The 11,523-nt window shown below is 37.4% G+C and overlaps 1 protein-coding gene across 1 annotated transcript; it reads left to right on the forward strand.

Moving 5' to 3' along the window:
- Nucleotides 1-353: 353 nt before the first annotated feature.
- LOC310892164 (taste receptor type 2 member 40-like) lies at nt 354-1,880 on the forward strand (the record flags this gene model as incomplete). Its single annotated transcript, XM_083819553.1, has 1 exon — nt 354-1,880. Exon 1 carries the CDS (start codon nt 945-947, stop codon nt 1,878-1,880), a length of 936 nt encoding a protein of 311 aa, XP_083675679.1. The 5' UTR covers nt 354-944.
- Nucleotides 1,881-11,523: the final 9,643 nt, after the last annotated feature.

Here is an 11,523-nt window from a genome sequence, read left to right on the forward strand (position 1 = left end):
ACCTCCCCTCCAATCTTTGTGGACTAATTGCAGCATCTAGCCAAAGAGGGCACACATATGCAGATGGATGACAGACTTTCACTCCATAAAGAAAAAGCGGTCCAGATCTGCTGTCTAGAGGAGAAACTTCACTGTGAAATGCAGGTGGGATAGAGGTCATGGCAGTGAAAGTAGCTGGGGAAGGTGGGACTTTAACAGTGTTCTGCTCGATGGACTGCTCTGCTTCACTATCCTGCTGTCATAAGTATCCCCATTATACAACCACAATCTGTCATCTTTTGATCCCATATACATGACCATCACAAGAGATGGTCATAGAAGTGACCATCCACATGAACACATTAGAAGTGGGTAACTATATGAAGCAATAAATAATAGCAATAGGGAAGCTTGTTTGTCTGGGGTGCTCCCCAAAAACAGGACAAGGCTGTACAATTTTCACCATGTTAAAATGGTGGTGATTAACTAGTGTGGTCATACTTGACAGAGTTTCAAAACAATATGAAAGATAATAGTTAAAATATAAAACCTCTTGTTATCTCCTGACAAGCTGCTGGCTGTGTTGGGTTGCTTGATACATCTTCTTCCACATTGTCAGGTACAGTCACAATCACAGAGCCAGAGCCTTCTGTCATTCCAGGTGGGAATATAAATAATTGGATAAAAGATAAGGCAGTTAATACACCTGACAATCCCACATCCCTAATGAAAAACGTAGGCAAATCTTATGCATGTAAAAATTTAGAATTAATTATTAAATCCTTCTCTGATTTGCAAGCTCAGGAAAAACACCAACAAACATTTTCTACTATCATTCCCAGATGTCGTTGTTCCTTGATATAAGGCAAGCAGACTGGGGCTGGGGCTAGTAATATACTGTCTGATCTGCTCATCTTTTGCACAGCTTCACGAGCTAATCAGGCAAAGGTGACCAAAGCAGCGAGATGTTGCCTCCAGTTCTCATCATTTCAATGTGTATTGTAGCTATTGAAGTTGTTGTTGGATTTATGGGAAATGGATTTATTACGGCTGTTAATAGCATTAACTGGATAAAAAGCAAAAAAATCTCTGCTGCTGATATGATTCTGATCTTCCTGAGCACATCAAGATTTATCTTGCAGGTGACTGTAATGATGTACATTCACAGTCTCTATTTTACAGATGTTTTTAAGTTGGCTTCTGTGTACAAAGCTTTTGGTGCTGTATGGATGTTTGTAAACCATGCCAGTTTGTGGTTCAGTACCTGGCTCTATGTCCTCTACTGTGCTAAAATAATCAATGTTACCCAATGGTTGTTGCTGCAAATCAAGCTCAGAATAACTGGGATGGTTCCATGGCTGCTTCTAGGATCACTGGTGGTCTCTTCTGTGACTTCTCTTCCTTTCTTATGGACTACACCCAGTACGTACCTCTGCAGCTCAACTGGGAACTGTAGAGAGAATAGCACAGTACACATCAGTGACTGGGATAGTTCACATCTGTACATTCTTCTTCTTTACTTTGCCGGTTGCTTTTTTCCTCTGGTACTATCTGTGGTAACCTCAGCCCTATTAATTACTTCTCTGTGCAAACACACCAAGAAGATGCAATGCTATGTAGATAGTTTCAGGGATCCTTTGATAGATGTTCACCTAACTGTCATTAAATCCATTATTTCTTTCCTGATCCTATATCTTTCCAGTTTTGTAGCTCAAATTCTTTTGACACTGTCAACTTCTCAAAGTCAAGATGCTGTGAAGGTTGCAGTATCTCTAGTAGTAGCTGGAGCATATCCTTCGATACACTCTGTTATCCTGATCATAGTCAATTCAAAGCTGAAACTGGCATTCAGGATGTTTTGCCAGCATTTTAAGTGTCATTTGGAAAGTGTGACTCCCTAAGCCTTATATTGCAGTTTAAGATTAAAACTGTCAGGTTATATATCTGGAGGAAAGATTTTATGCATTTATTGTTTCAACATCTTTGTTCTTTATCAAATGTTGTAGTCTTTCAGGGATTTCTGTGATTAAATCTCCTTAACATTTCATAACATCTGAAATAATATGCATTTTTACCCTTTGCTTTTTATTTTTTACTATACCACTCTTGCTCTCTCACAATCTGATTTAATAAGGAGGAAGAACAAGAATGCAGTGAAAGGAAACAATACACTTAAATACCAAATCAAGTACAAGATGTGTTGTGATTTCATATTTGCTGTTTAAGACTGCTGAATTTATGATACATTTGAATGAAAGAAAGTGGGACTAAAACAGAGACAAAAGTTACAGAACTCACACATATCAGTTCTCATCTAAAGAATCTCTCACCCGAGAAGCTTAAAATTGGCTGAAACACATGCTGCACAAGACTTAACAGAATATGCTTCTACGCATGCAAAACTAGTTAGAAGATAACCTGGGGGAAATTAAGATATGGAGACATATAAGTAATTAATGTAATTGTAATTATATTTTGAATGAGGTTTGTGTTAGAATTCTAGTATATACATAGCAACTGAACAGTTAAATCTCCCTTTAAAACTGTTTCTTTTGTTCAAAGCATACTTTATATTGGTTTGTTTATTTTTTGTTTCTTAAACGTTTTTTAGTAAGTTGGTGATTACAATGTAATTGGATGTAAGCATGTGGATCTACCTGTCCACTGCAGAAAGTCTCTTTCTTGTTGACTATTCTGAACAAAAATCTGACTTTTTACATGATTTGCTGTTGTTTTGAGTAGGTGTGAGTTGTTTCTAAGGCTCTTTTCTTTTAATACTTTATGATTCTGTGAAGTTTCAAATGTGGTTGATGAAATATGTTCTTCAACAAATCCTGTCATGTTTTATCAAATAATGTGTTAGATGATCCTACTCTGAGGTTCTCAGCTCAGATGTACTGTTTTTAAGCTGTTTATCTACTCTGCAGAAATTTAGATAACGCTAGATTATAAATCACTATGGTGAGAGTTTCAGTCCAATCTATAAAATTAATGAAGAGGGTGATTCATTTAGTCTTGGAGTGTTTCAGCTTCAGTGTTTGAAAAATAGGATTAATATCTTTATAAAATTCTTTGAAATCACTATTTAGAATTACTAGATAAATGGTGAATACAATGTTTTAAACTAATATTTTAAAATATTGTTTACAAAGTAATATAGGTTAATACAAATAAGAGGCATGAATGATTGTACTGTCCCATATGAAGCAGTATGATTATTAGCATGTCTAAACAGTGGGGTCAAACTGCATATTAGGAAAGGTGAATGATAAACTCATTGACACAGTGTTTGGAGGAGCAGTACACTGTACCGTAAGACTCAGACTCTCATCATGTCCAGACCCACATGATTTTTCTTTTGCTCAGTACTGTGCATGCTACATCAATAGAGACTCAAAAGTCCCCTGAGAGCCCTGTCTGTGAAGTTTTGCAGGGAAGCAGATGGAAGCCACCATGGTCATGTCGCAGCGCAGCCCTGCTCCACAGCAAGCGATGGGGCCTCCACTCCTGCACACCCTACCAACATGGACCAAGATCAGAAGAGCCACACAGAGACAGCTCTTTGGGCCCTTTCTCCATTTGGCATGAAAAGAAAGCCTTCTGAAAGAAATGAGGGATTATTTATCTATTTATTAATTAACTTGATCAGGAGGATCTGGCTAAACTATTTTCCTCATAGAGTTCACTTCACTGTAGGTGTCTCCAAACCCATTTTTGGTGTCAGTCTAAAGACAAAGGGATCAGAGCCACAAATGAAAATACTGGCCTCTGCTCAGCTTTGTCACTGTCTCCTCACCTTCAGAAGGGAGAGATGTGAAGCAGGAGCAATGATTAATAAAATATCCTTTAGTGCCTCCAGGGGAGAGGAAGACAACGCTCAAGTACTTGATGTCTTTATATTGTATTGATGAAAGTTTTGTTCTACACAACATAGACTGGGATAGATGTATACATAAATTAGAATTTCAGATGAATGAATCAGTAAATAAAATATTAGTTTTGTCCTTTCACTTCCCATCTTTTCCCCAAGCTTCAATTTATTTTCATTTCTTCTTCTACAGAATTTGCAGTTTCCCATTTATTTTCTGATCTTGCCCTGGTATTTAGATTTCAACCTTTCCCTTCCTAAAATAGTTATCTATATTCTCTGCAGTTCTAATATATATTTTTTTCTGGTATATTTTTTAAAAGAGCTTGCTGATTATTATTTTACAACAAAATATCATGCACCAAATTGTAGCAGTCTTTTGTCTATCCAGTTCACAGCAGAAAGAAAGTAAATCTGATCAATGTTTCAGTAATGACAGTTTTCTAGAATATATACATGTAGAATTTTTAAAAATAAATAAATAAAATAAATCCAAAACCTTAAACAAACAAACAAACCCACCTTTGTTGAGATTTCATTGTCTAAGTGTTTTTATAAGCTAATTGAAAATAAGACTTAATTCACTAGTACATATCTCCTGGAACTTTGCAAGTTATATCAAATATAGACAGTACCAAGTCCACTGTAAGGATGGTCTTGTAAAGTATGAAAAGGTAATTAGTACTGCTGTTCCTAATGACTGCATGAAAACCAAGCCCTCTCTCATCCAATTTTTTATATATTTATTGTCCTGATTCTTGTTTTTCTAGATCATAATTCATCACAGTTGACTTTTCAGGAACAGCAGTATTTTTTGTGAAGAAATTAATGAGCTTCTGATTGCAGTCTCCATAGCGTCTTCATGAAACTAGCAAATTTCTCCCTGCATTATCCAGCGTATGAAACAGAAAGGAGAATTGTCACAGCCATTCTGGCTTTCCACTGTTGGTCTGCTCTGTCATTTCCTTTTGCTCAGATAAATTACAAGCTGTGTCTGATCAAATCAGCAGCTGGGTAGTACACATGAACTACAATACCAAAAAATCTTGATACTCTCTTCTGCTAACCACGGGGTCTTTGTTTTATTTTCTAATATTTTGGTGTCTTCCATGGTGCTAGTTACCTCTCTGCAGAGATACACTACGCAGCACTGCCAGCTCCAGCTCAGAACAGATGTTCGTATAAATGCCACTAAAGCTCTATTTTTTCCCCTTTGCCAGTTTTTTAACATTGGTCATCAAGACTTTGATCTTATTTCCATCTGACTATGCCATGGTGCTATTTTTTTCTAATTAGTTTTAGATAATCTCAAAAGTAAAATAAGTGTCAACGAACATGTCATGTTGTACATTTTTTTTTTTCTCCTTTGAATATGATTTCACAATTCCTGCAAGGTCTATAGAAAAGTTCTATCTTTTGGAAGAGTTTACAGTAGGATAATAACCTGGGATTATTTTTATCTCTATTTATTTATTGTCTTCCCTATCGTAATGTTCAGACTTACTTTCATTAATACAAGGACAATTTCTTCAGTGTTATGAAATACTTCTCAAAGATAATCCCTCTTCCCCTCAATACTCCTTATCCTGTTTGTTTCTTGTTTGAGGACATCTGTATGGGAGATCGTTGGAGCTTAGTTAGGTTTATAAATAGTGCTCCTCATGAATTGGTCAAACCTTTCATAGAAACATAGTTCTTAAAGGTTATAGTAAAATAACTAAATAAATAGATTTAAAAAAAATAAATGAAAATAAACAAAAATCAAAATAGAAAACAAAACAAACAAAAAATCAGTTTCAGAAAGAATGTGCAGCTGTTTTTAAATGCTACCTTTGAGTGTAAAAAATATTAGCTAATAGCTACATATTAATATCGTCTTGTAGCTGAATGCTTCATAAATTTCAAACTGCCATTTCATTTTCTTAAAGTGTATCTCTTTGCAATGACTCAAAAATACTTTACAATGGCCAAGGTAATCATAATGAAAATCAACTACTGGACAAGCCAAGATGGAAAAGAACTGGACACTCATAAAACCAGAGTTCCTGACACTCAAGAATTTCAGAGGTCAGAATGTCTCATTCCTAAAACACTGCTCATCTCCATCCTGAGATGTCATATCCCCTCTCTACTATCAGTACTATATACTGTGTATTATCTGTGTTCAGTTTATGAAAGCACCGGGACATTTTCTCATCAGAAGGCAGAACACTTTTATGGATGGTAGCCACAGTGTGATTTTATATGGGCTCCTGAAAAGGGAGAGAAAGGAAGGGAAGTTGCTCAAATCCATGCTATCTACTTTGGTATCCTTTTTTTTTTAATCCTTTCACTGTGCACTGCAGGTAAACATCCCAGGGCCATGGTGCATCCTTCCAAAGGTAATAGTGCCAAAGTGCAAAAGTAGGTATAGCTGAATTGGGAACCGCAAATGGAATACTTCATTGCAGATTTTTTTTTGATTTTTTTTTTTTGTACAAAAACAGAAAAACAGAGGCAAACTGATGAACAGGAATAATGAATTGATATCATCATCCCTCAGTTGCCTGTTGGGGAGGAGAGGTTAAATTAAACCATTTCTGGCCTTTAGGCACTCAGATGTGATATTGTGATGAGATTAAGATGGATGAACGAATTCATAAATTAAAAAATGGGTTGCTAGGTGATTAGACTAGATTTTCTGTCCTCTTCCACACCTTCTTTCCCTCTCAGTGTCATATTTGCATTTCTTTTTTTTCCTAACTTTGTATTTTCTTTTACTCTTTTCCCTTACTTTTGAAGTCTACCTTTCTTATTTTAAGAAAACAAATAAACAAATAAAAATATTTCATTCTTCATTTATTATCTCTCTTTCTTAACACTTCCTCTTAAAATCCTGACTGGTTTTGTTGCTGTTGTTGCTGTTATTGCAAATGCCCACTAATGAAATCAAGCTGGGTTTATTCCCATATTTACTTTATTCTAATAAGCACATGATCTGAGACAACTTATTGTTTTTGCCAGATTGATATTTTTACTTTTGTGTCAAGATTACAAACATTTTTTTACTTTCTTTATGAAAGTGTTGGGAAGAAAAAGCCACATGCTGAGACCTTGAGATATTTGAAGTCTCCCTTTCAAAACCTACTTCAGTCAGTTCTGCTTTATTGCCCTTTCCTACATTTCCCCATGTCACTTTTCTCTTACCCCACATGCTCAACCATTTTGACCATTTTTCTTTTACAGACTGACGTCTTTCTATTTTCTTTCTCATTTTTCCTTGTCTTCTTTAAGATTGTTCTTTTTTTTTTCTTTTTTTCTTTCTCCTTATGTTCGTTAGTTCTTATTCTCACCCCTGTTAGTCCCTCAAACTCTCCTTTTCTTTTCGGTGTTTACACTATTTATTTCCCTTCCAGAATAGAGATAATCACCCAAATATTTTAATTCTGTTGGATTAAGATAAGAAATGAAGAGAGGAAATAAAATGTAGCTGTTTACATATGTAAACAGTGATGTGGAAAGTTATTCAAACTCTGCATGTGTAAGATGTATAAGACTAAAATGAGGTGAAATACATGCACCCTGAGAAATGACATCAGGAAAAAAGTAGGAATTTCTAGACTTATTTATCTTCTTAAAGAACATAACATGGGCCTATCTATTGTAATTAACTGTCCCTAATCAGAACTGCAGGAAATAAATGTTTTCTGATGAACTTCTGAATCTCCCTGAGAAAGATGTGTAATGATTGTGAATAGCTATTTGTTGACCACTTTTGATAGATCATAAAATAAATAAATAAATAAATAAATTACAAACTTTTATGCGGGTGGTCAAACAATGAGGTTCAGACTCCTAACATGCCATTCATGTGCAATTTGAATATCTATGGACAAAAAAGCATATTTCTCCTGATAGAGACACAATGCATTTCTTCTAGGAATCCAAAGTAGTATAACTGGAGATGTACAGCAATATTACTGTGTCTGTTGAATAATTAAGTACTTCTCTCTCAGCTAAATTATGTAAGAACAGATAAAAGAGGTAATCTAAAAACTTACTTTGATTTCTAAGTCATGTTTGCACTACAGCTTCAACCACTCTCCCTTTTCATTGCCTTTTTTATTTTTAAACATTCACTTGACTTGCATTTATCTTGTGCCATGCCTCTACACAAGCAGAAAGAATGGAAAGTAATTTTCCTAGAATTATCCCCTGAAAGAGATTATGCTGAGATATAGTATCTCTTGGCTTAAATTCCCTGAAGCTGTGGAAAACTAAGATCTTAGGTTCCCTCCTTTCTGGCACGTAGTACAACCAGCCTGCAATTTTTCCAAAAGTCAACTCCAAAGCACATTCTCTCAAAAGAAAGTTAATCATTTTGGCAATGTTATGAACACATAGACATCTATGAAATTTCTCCTTCTGTCCGGTCCCTATGCCTACTGCATCTCATTGACATGGAGGTGACTTGATTAGGTTTCCAGAGTCAGTGGGAGAAGGTTAAAATCTCAGGCTGACCCTCTAGAAGTTTTCACAGATACACTGCCTTTCTCGTTCATTATAGAGCAAAGCCTGTGTGAATTACCAGGTTAAGGGACAAGACTCTTAGATGTCTTTGTTTCACCTTGTGTTTGAACATCTTTACCTGTGTGGGCATCTCTAGCTCCAAACTGCTGTTGTAAGCAAAAGTGAGAACCCTGGGATGATTCTCAGATTACCTCCGGAGCACTGATGTTCCCTTCCTTCATTACTTTTCCTTATACTTTAGCTTATTTTGACTTTTAACTTTTGTAGTCCAAAAATGAATTATATCACAGAATTCAGGGTGGCAGAGGCAGAGGCTTCTCATCCTCTCTATATCATTCTGCTCAATACCATTGGAACTTTCTTCCCTTTCATCACTGGATTTTTGAGAAAGAAAGCCTTTGACTACAATTCCAGGATGCATGTGCATGTAAACACCAACCAAATTCTGGCCTTTTCCTTTTCTTTATTTTCTGTTCCTACTTTTCTGTTTGAGTTCATATTTCTGTTATTCAACTGCAGCAGCTAAATCACCAAGACTTCTTGTGTTATCTTTATGGATCACTGTGTCTTATTTGAATACTCTGTACTCAGCTTGTAATTACTCTAAAATGAGTCACAAATTCAGAGAGTTGCATATTTTCTCGTAAGTCACCTTACTGTGAGAAATTTTTGTTCAATGCCTTTCTCATTCTGAGAGGTGAATTCTAAGAAGAATGTGTTATAAATTACTATTGATAATAAGAGTAAGAAAGCCTCCAGTGCTGACCTTCTGATACCCACATACTCTGGGGAAAAAGTTACTGACACAAAGTAAAGATAATTTAAAACTACTGAATATGCAGAATATTTTTCTCCGTCTCTGAGGCATTAACTAAATATAAATCTATATTTTAGTTTGGTGATGAACTTTGTTGTCAGCTGAGTAGGCTGAAAGATCTTGAGGTTTCAAGAGTTAAAGTGTTAGATCTTATACCAAAGTGCTAGGATTCAAATAGCTGACTCAAAACATTTTTTTTCCCACGAGTATGTTTTGTTTGTCTATTTTTTTTTGTATGATAACTCATTATTTTAAAGTTGACAGCCAAAGTAGTATAACTATATATATGTGAACAAACTTCCATAATTTCTTTAGAAAAATCACCTTTTGCATTCAGTGATGTTGTTGTGATCAAATGCCTTGCTGTCGTGTGACTTGATAACTGATTGTTTGCTATGAATTGTCGATGAAGTGCTTCTAGTACTCATCTTCTCATAGTGTATATTCACATGCAGTTTCAAACATTGTACATTTATAGAGCTGGATAAGCAGCCTTCATCCAAATACATTATTCAGCAAATGTGGCTATGGAATCATTTATCTTAAAACTGAGTTCAAAAGGAATTAAACTAGCTCTGATCCACACAAGATGTGGTGATTTACTCAGCTGGGCAGCTGAGCTCCACCACAACTACACTTCCTCCTCAGAGAGAAAGGGGGAGAAAATAGAACGAAAAGACCTCAAAGGTTGAGAAAAGGACAGGGAGATCACTCAACAGTTATGGTCACAGGCAAAACAGACTCAGCATAGGGAGATTCATATAATTTATTAATTATCAAAAATAGTAGAGCAGTGAGCAGTGAGAACTAAAAGCAAACTAAAAGCTCTTCCACCTCCACCCCCTGAGGGGAGCAGGGGAATGGGGGCAGCAGTCCATCCCTGACGCTTCGTCTCCACCGCTCCTTCACGGTCCCTCTCTGCCCCTGCTCCCCGTGGGGTCCCTCCCACGGGATGCCGTCCTTCCTGAACTGAGCCTGCGGGGGCTGCCCACAGGCTGCAGCTCTTCAGGAACTGCTCCCACACGGCTCCGTACCACGGGTTCCATCCCCCAGGAGCAAACTGCTCCAACAAGGGTCCCCCACGGGCAGCAGCTCCCCCCAGACCCCCTGCTCCTGCGTGGGCTCCTCTCCACGGGCTGCAGCTCCGGCCCGGGGCCTGCTCCTGCGGGGGCTCTCCATGGGCCGCAGCCTCCTCCAGGCCACATCCACCTGCTCCACCGGGGGCTCCTCCACGGGCTGCAGCGTGGAGATCTGCTCCGTGTGGGACCCATGGGCTGCAGGGGGACAGCCTGCTCCACCAGGGGCCTGTCCATGGGCTGCAGGGGAACTTGTGCTGCATGCCTGGAGCACCTCCTCTGCCCTCCTTCTACACTCACCTTGGGGGCTGCAGGGCTGCTTCTCACTCCTCACTCTCCCAGAGGCTGTTGTGCGGCAGTTCTAGTTTTCCCTTTCTTAACTCTGCTCTCACAGAGGTGCAAACAACATCACCTATTGGCTTGACTCTGGCCAGCAGCAGGTCCCTTATGGAGCCAGAGGAAACTGGCCCTTAACTAACATGGGGCAGCTTCTGGATTCTTCTTACAGAGGTCACTCCTGCAGTCCCCCACTACTAAAACCTTGCCATGTAAACCCAATACACAAAGACTGGTAGGTTCTGTGAAAAAGCACCGTAAACAGAAGGAGTCAGATCTTAAGTTCGTCTCAGTTTAGTTCTCTTATATGCGGGGCTTCTGATCTACCATCTTAGTGTTCCATTGTCCTATGGTGATAAAAAGCCTTTTGTCCATCACTCTAAAGCTGTTTGAAAACAGTACCTAGAATTTGCTATATAAGTGCTGGACATTTTATTGTTTATTTTTATTGTACTCACCTGCATTTCATAGAAACAGATTTGTTGTTAAGTATGTGCTTCAGCCCATGCTTGAAATGAAGTGTTGTTGTTGTATATACAATTGATTTTCTTGTCTTTCAGCAAAGTCCCTAAAGAACTTTGAGAAGGAAACTTTTTTGAGTATTTTCTGCATGTCAGTTAAATAAATAAATAAATATACCCTATACTATATAACAATAATATATATATCAACTTGGATGTACTGTATACTTTCATATCCCGCTTCTTGGGGATGAAAACAATAATAAATAATAAAATCCATTTTTAAACTAAAAAATATGAAATGTTTATGAAGTTTCTCTTCCATCAGCTCTTTTCTCTTTGTGAAGTTTTGAAAGTCCAAAGACATGAAAACTAAGACAAAAAATATGGTAAATAGTGGAATAATGGTGCCTAAGAATAGCAGTGGTAAATTCCTGATCCATGTGGCTCTCTGATGACTTTTGCTGTGCTCTGAAG

Source organism: Anser anser, assembly GCF_964211835.1.
Source record: "Anser anser genome assembly, chromosome: 1".
Classification (NCBI taxonomy): domain Eukaryota; kingdom Metazoa; phylum Chordata; class Aves; order Anseriformes; family Anatidae; genus Anser; species Anser anser.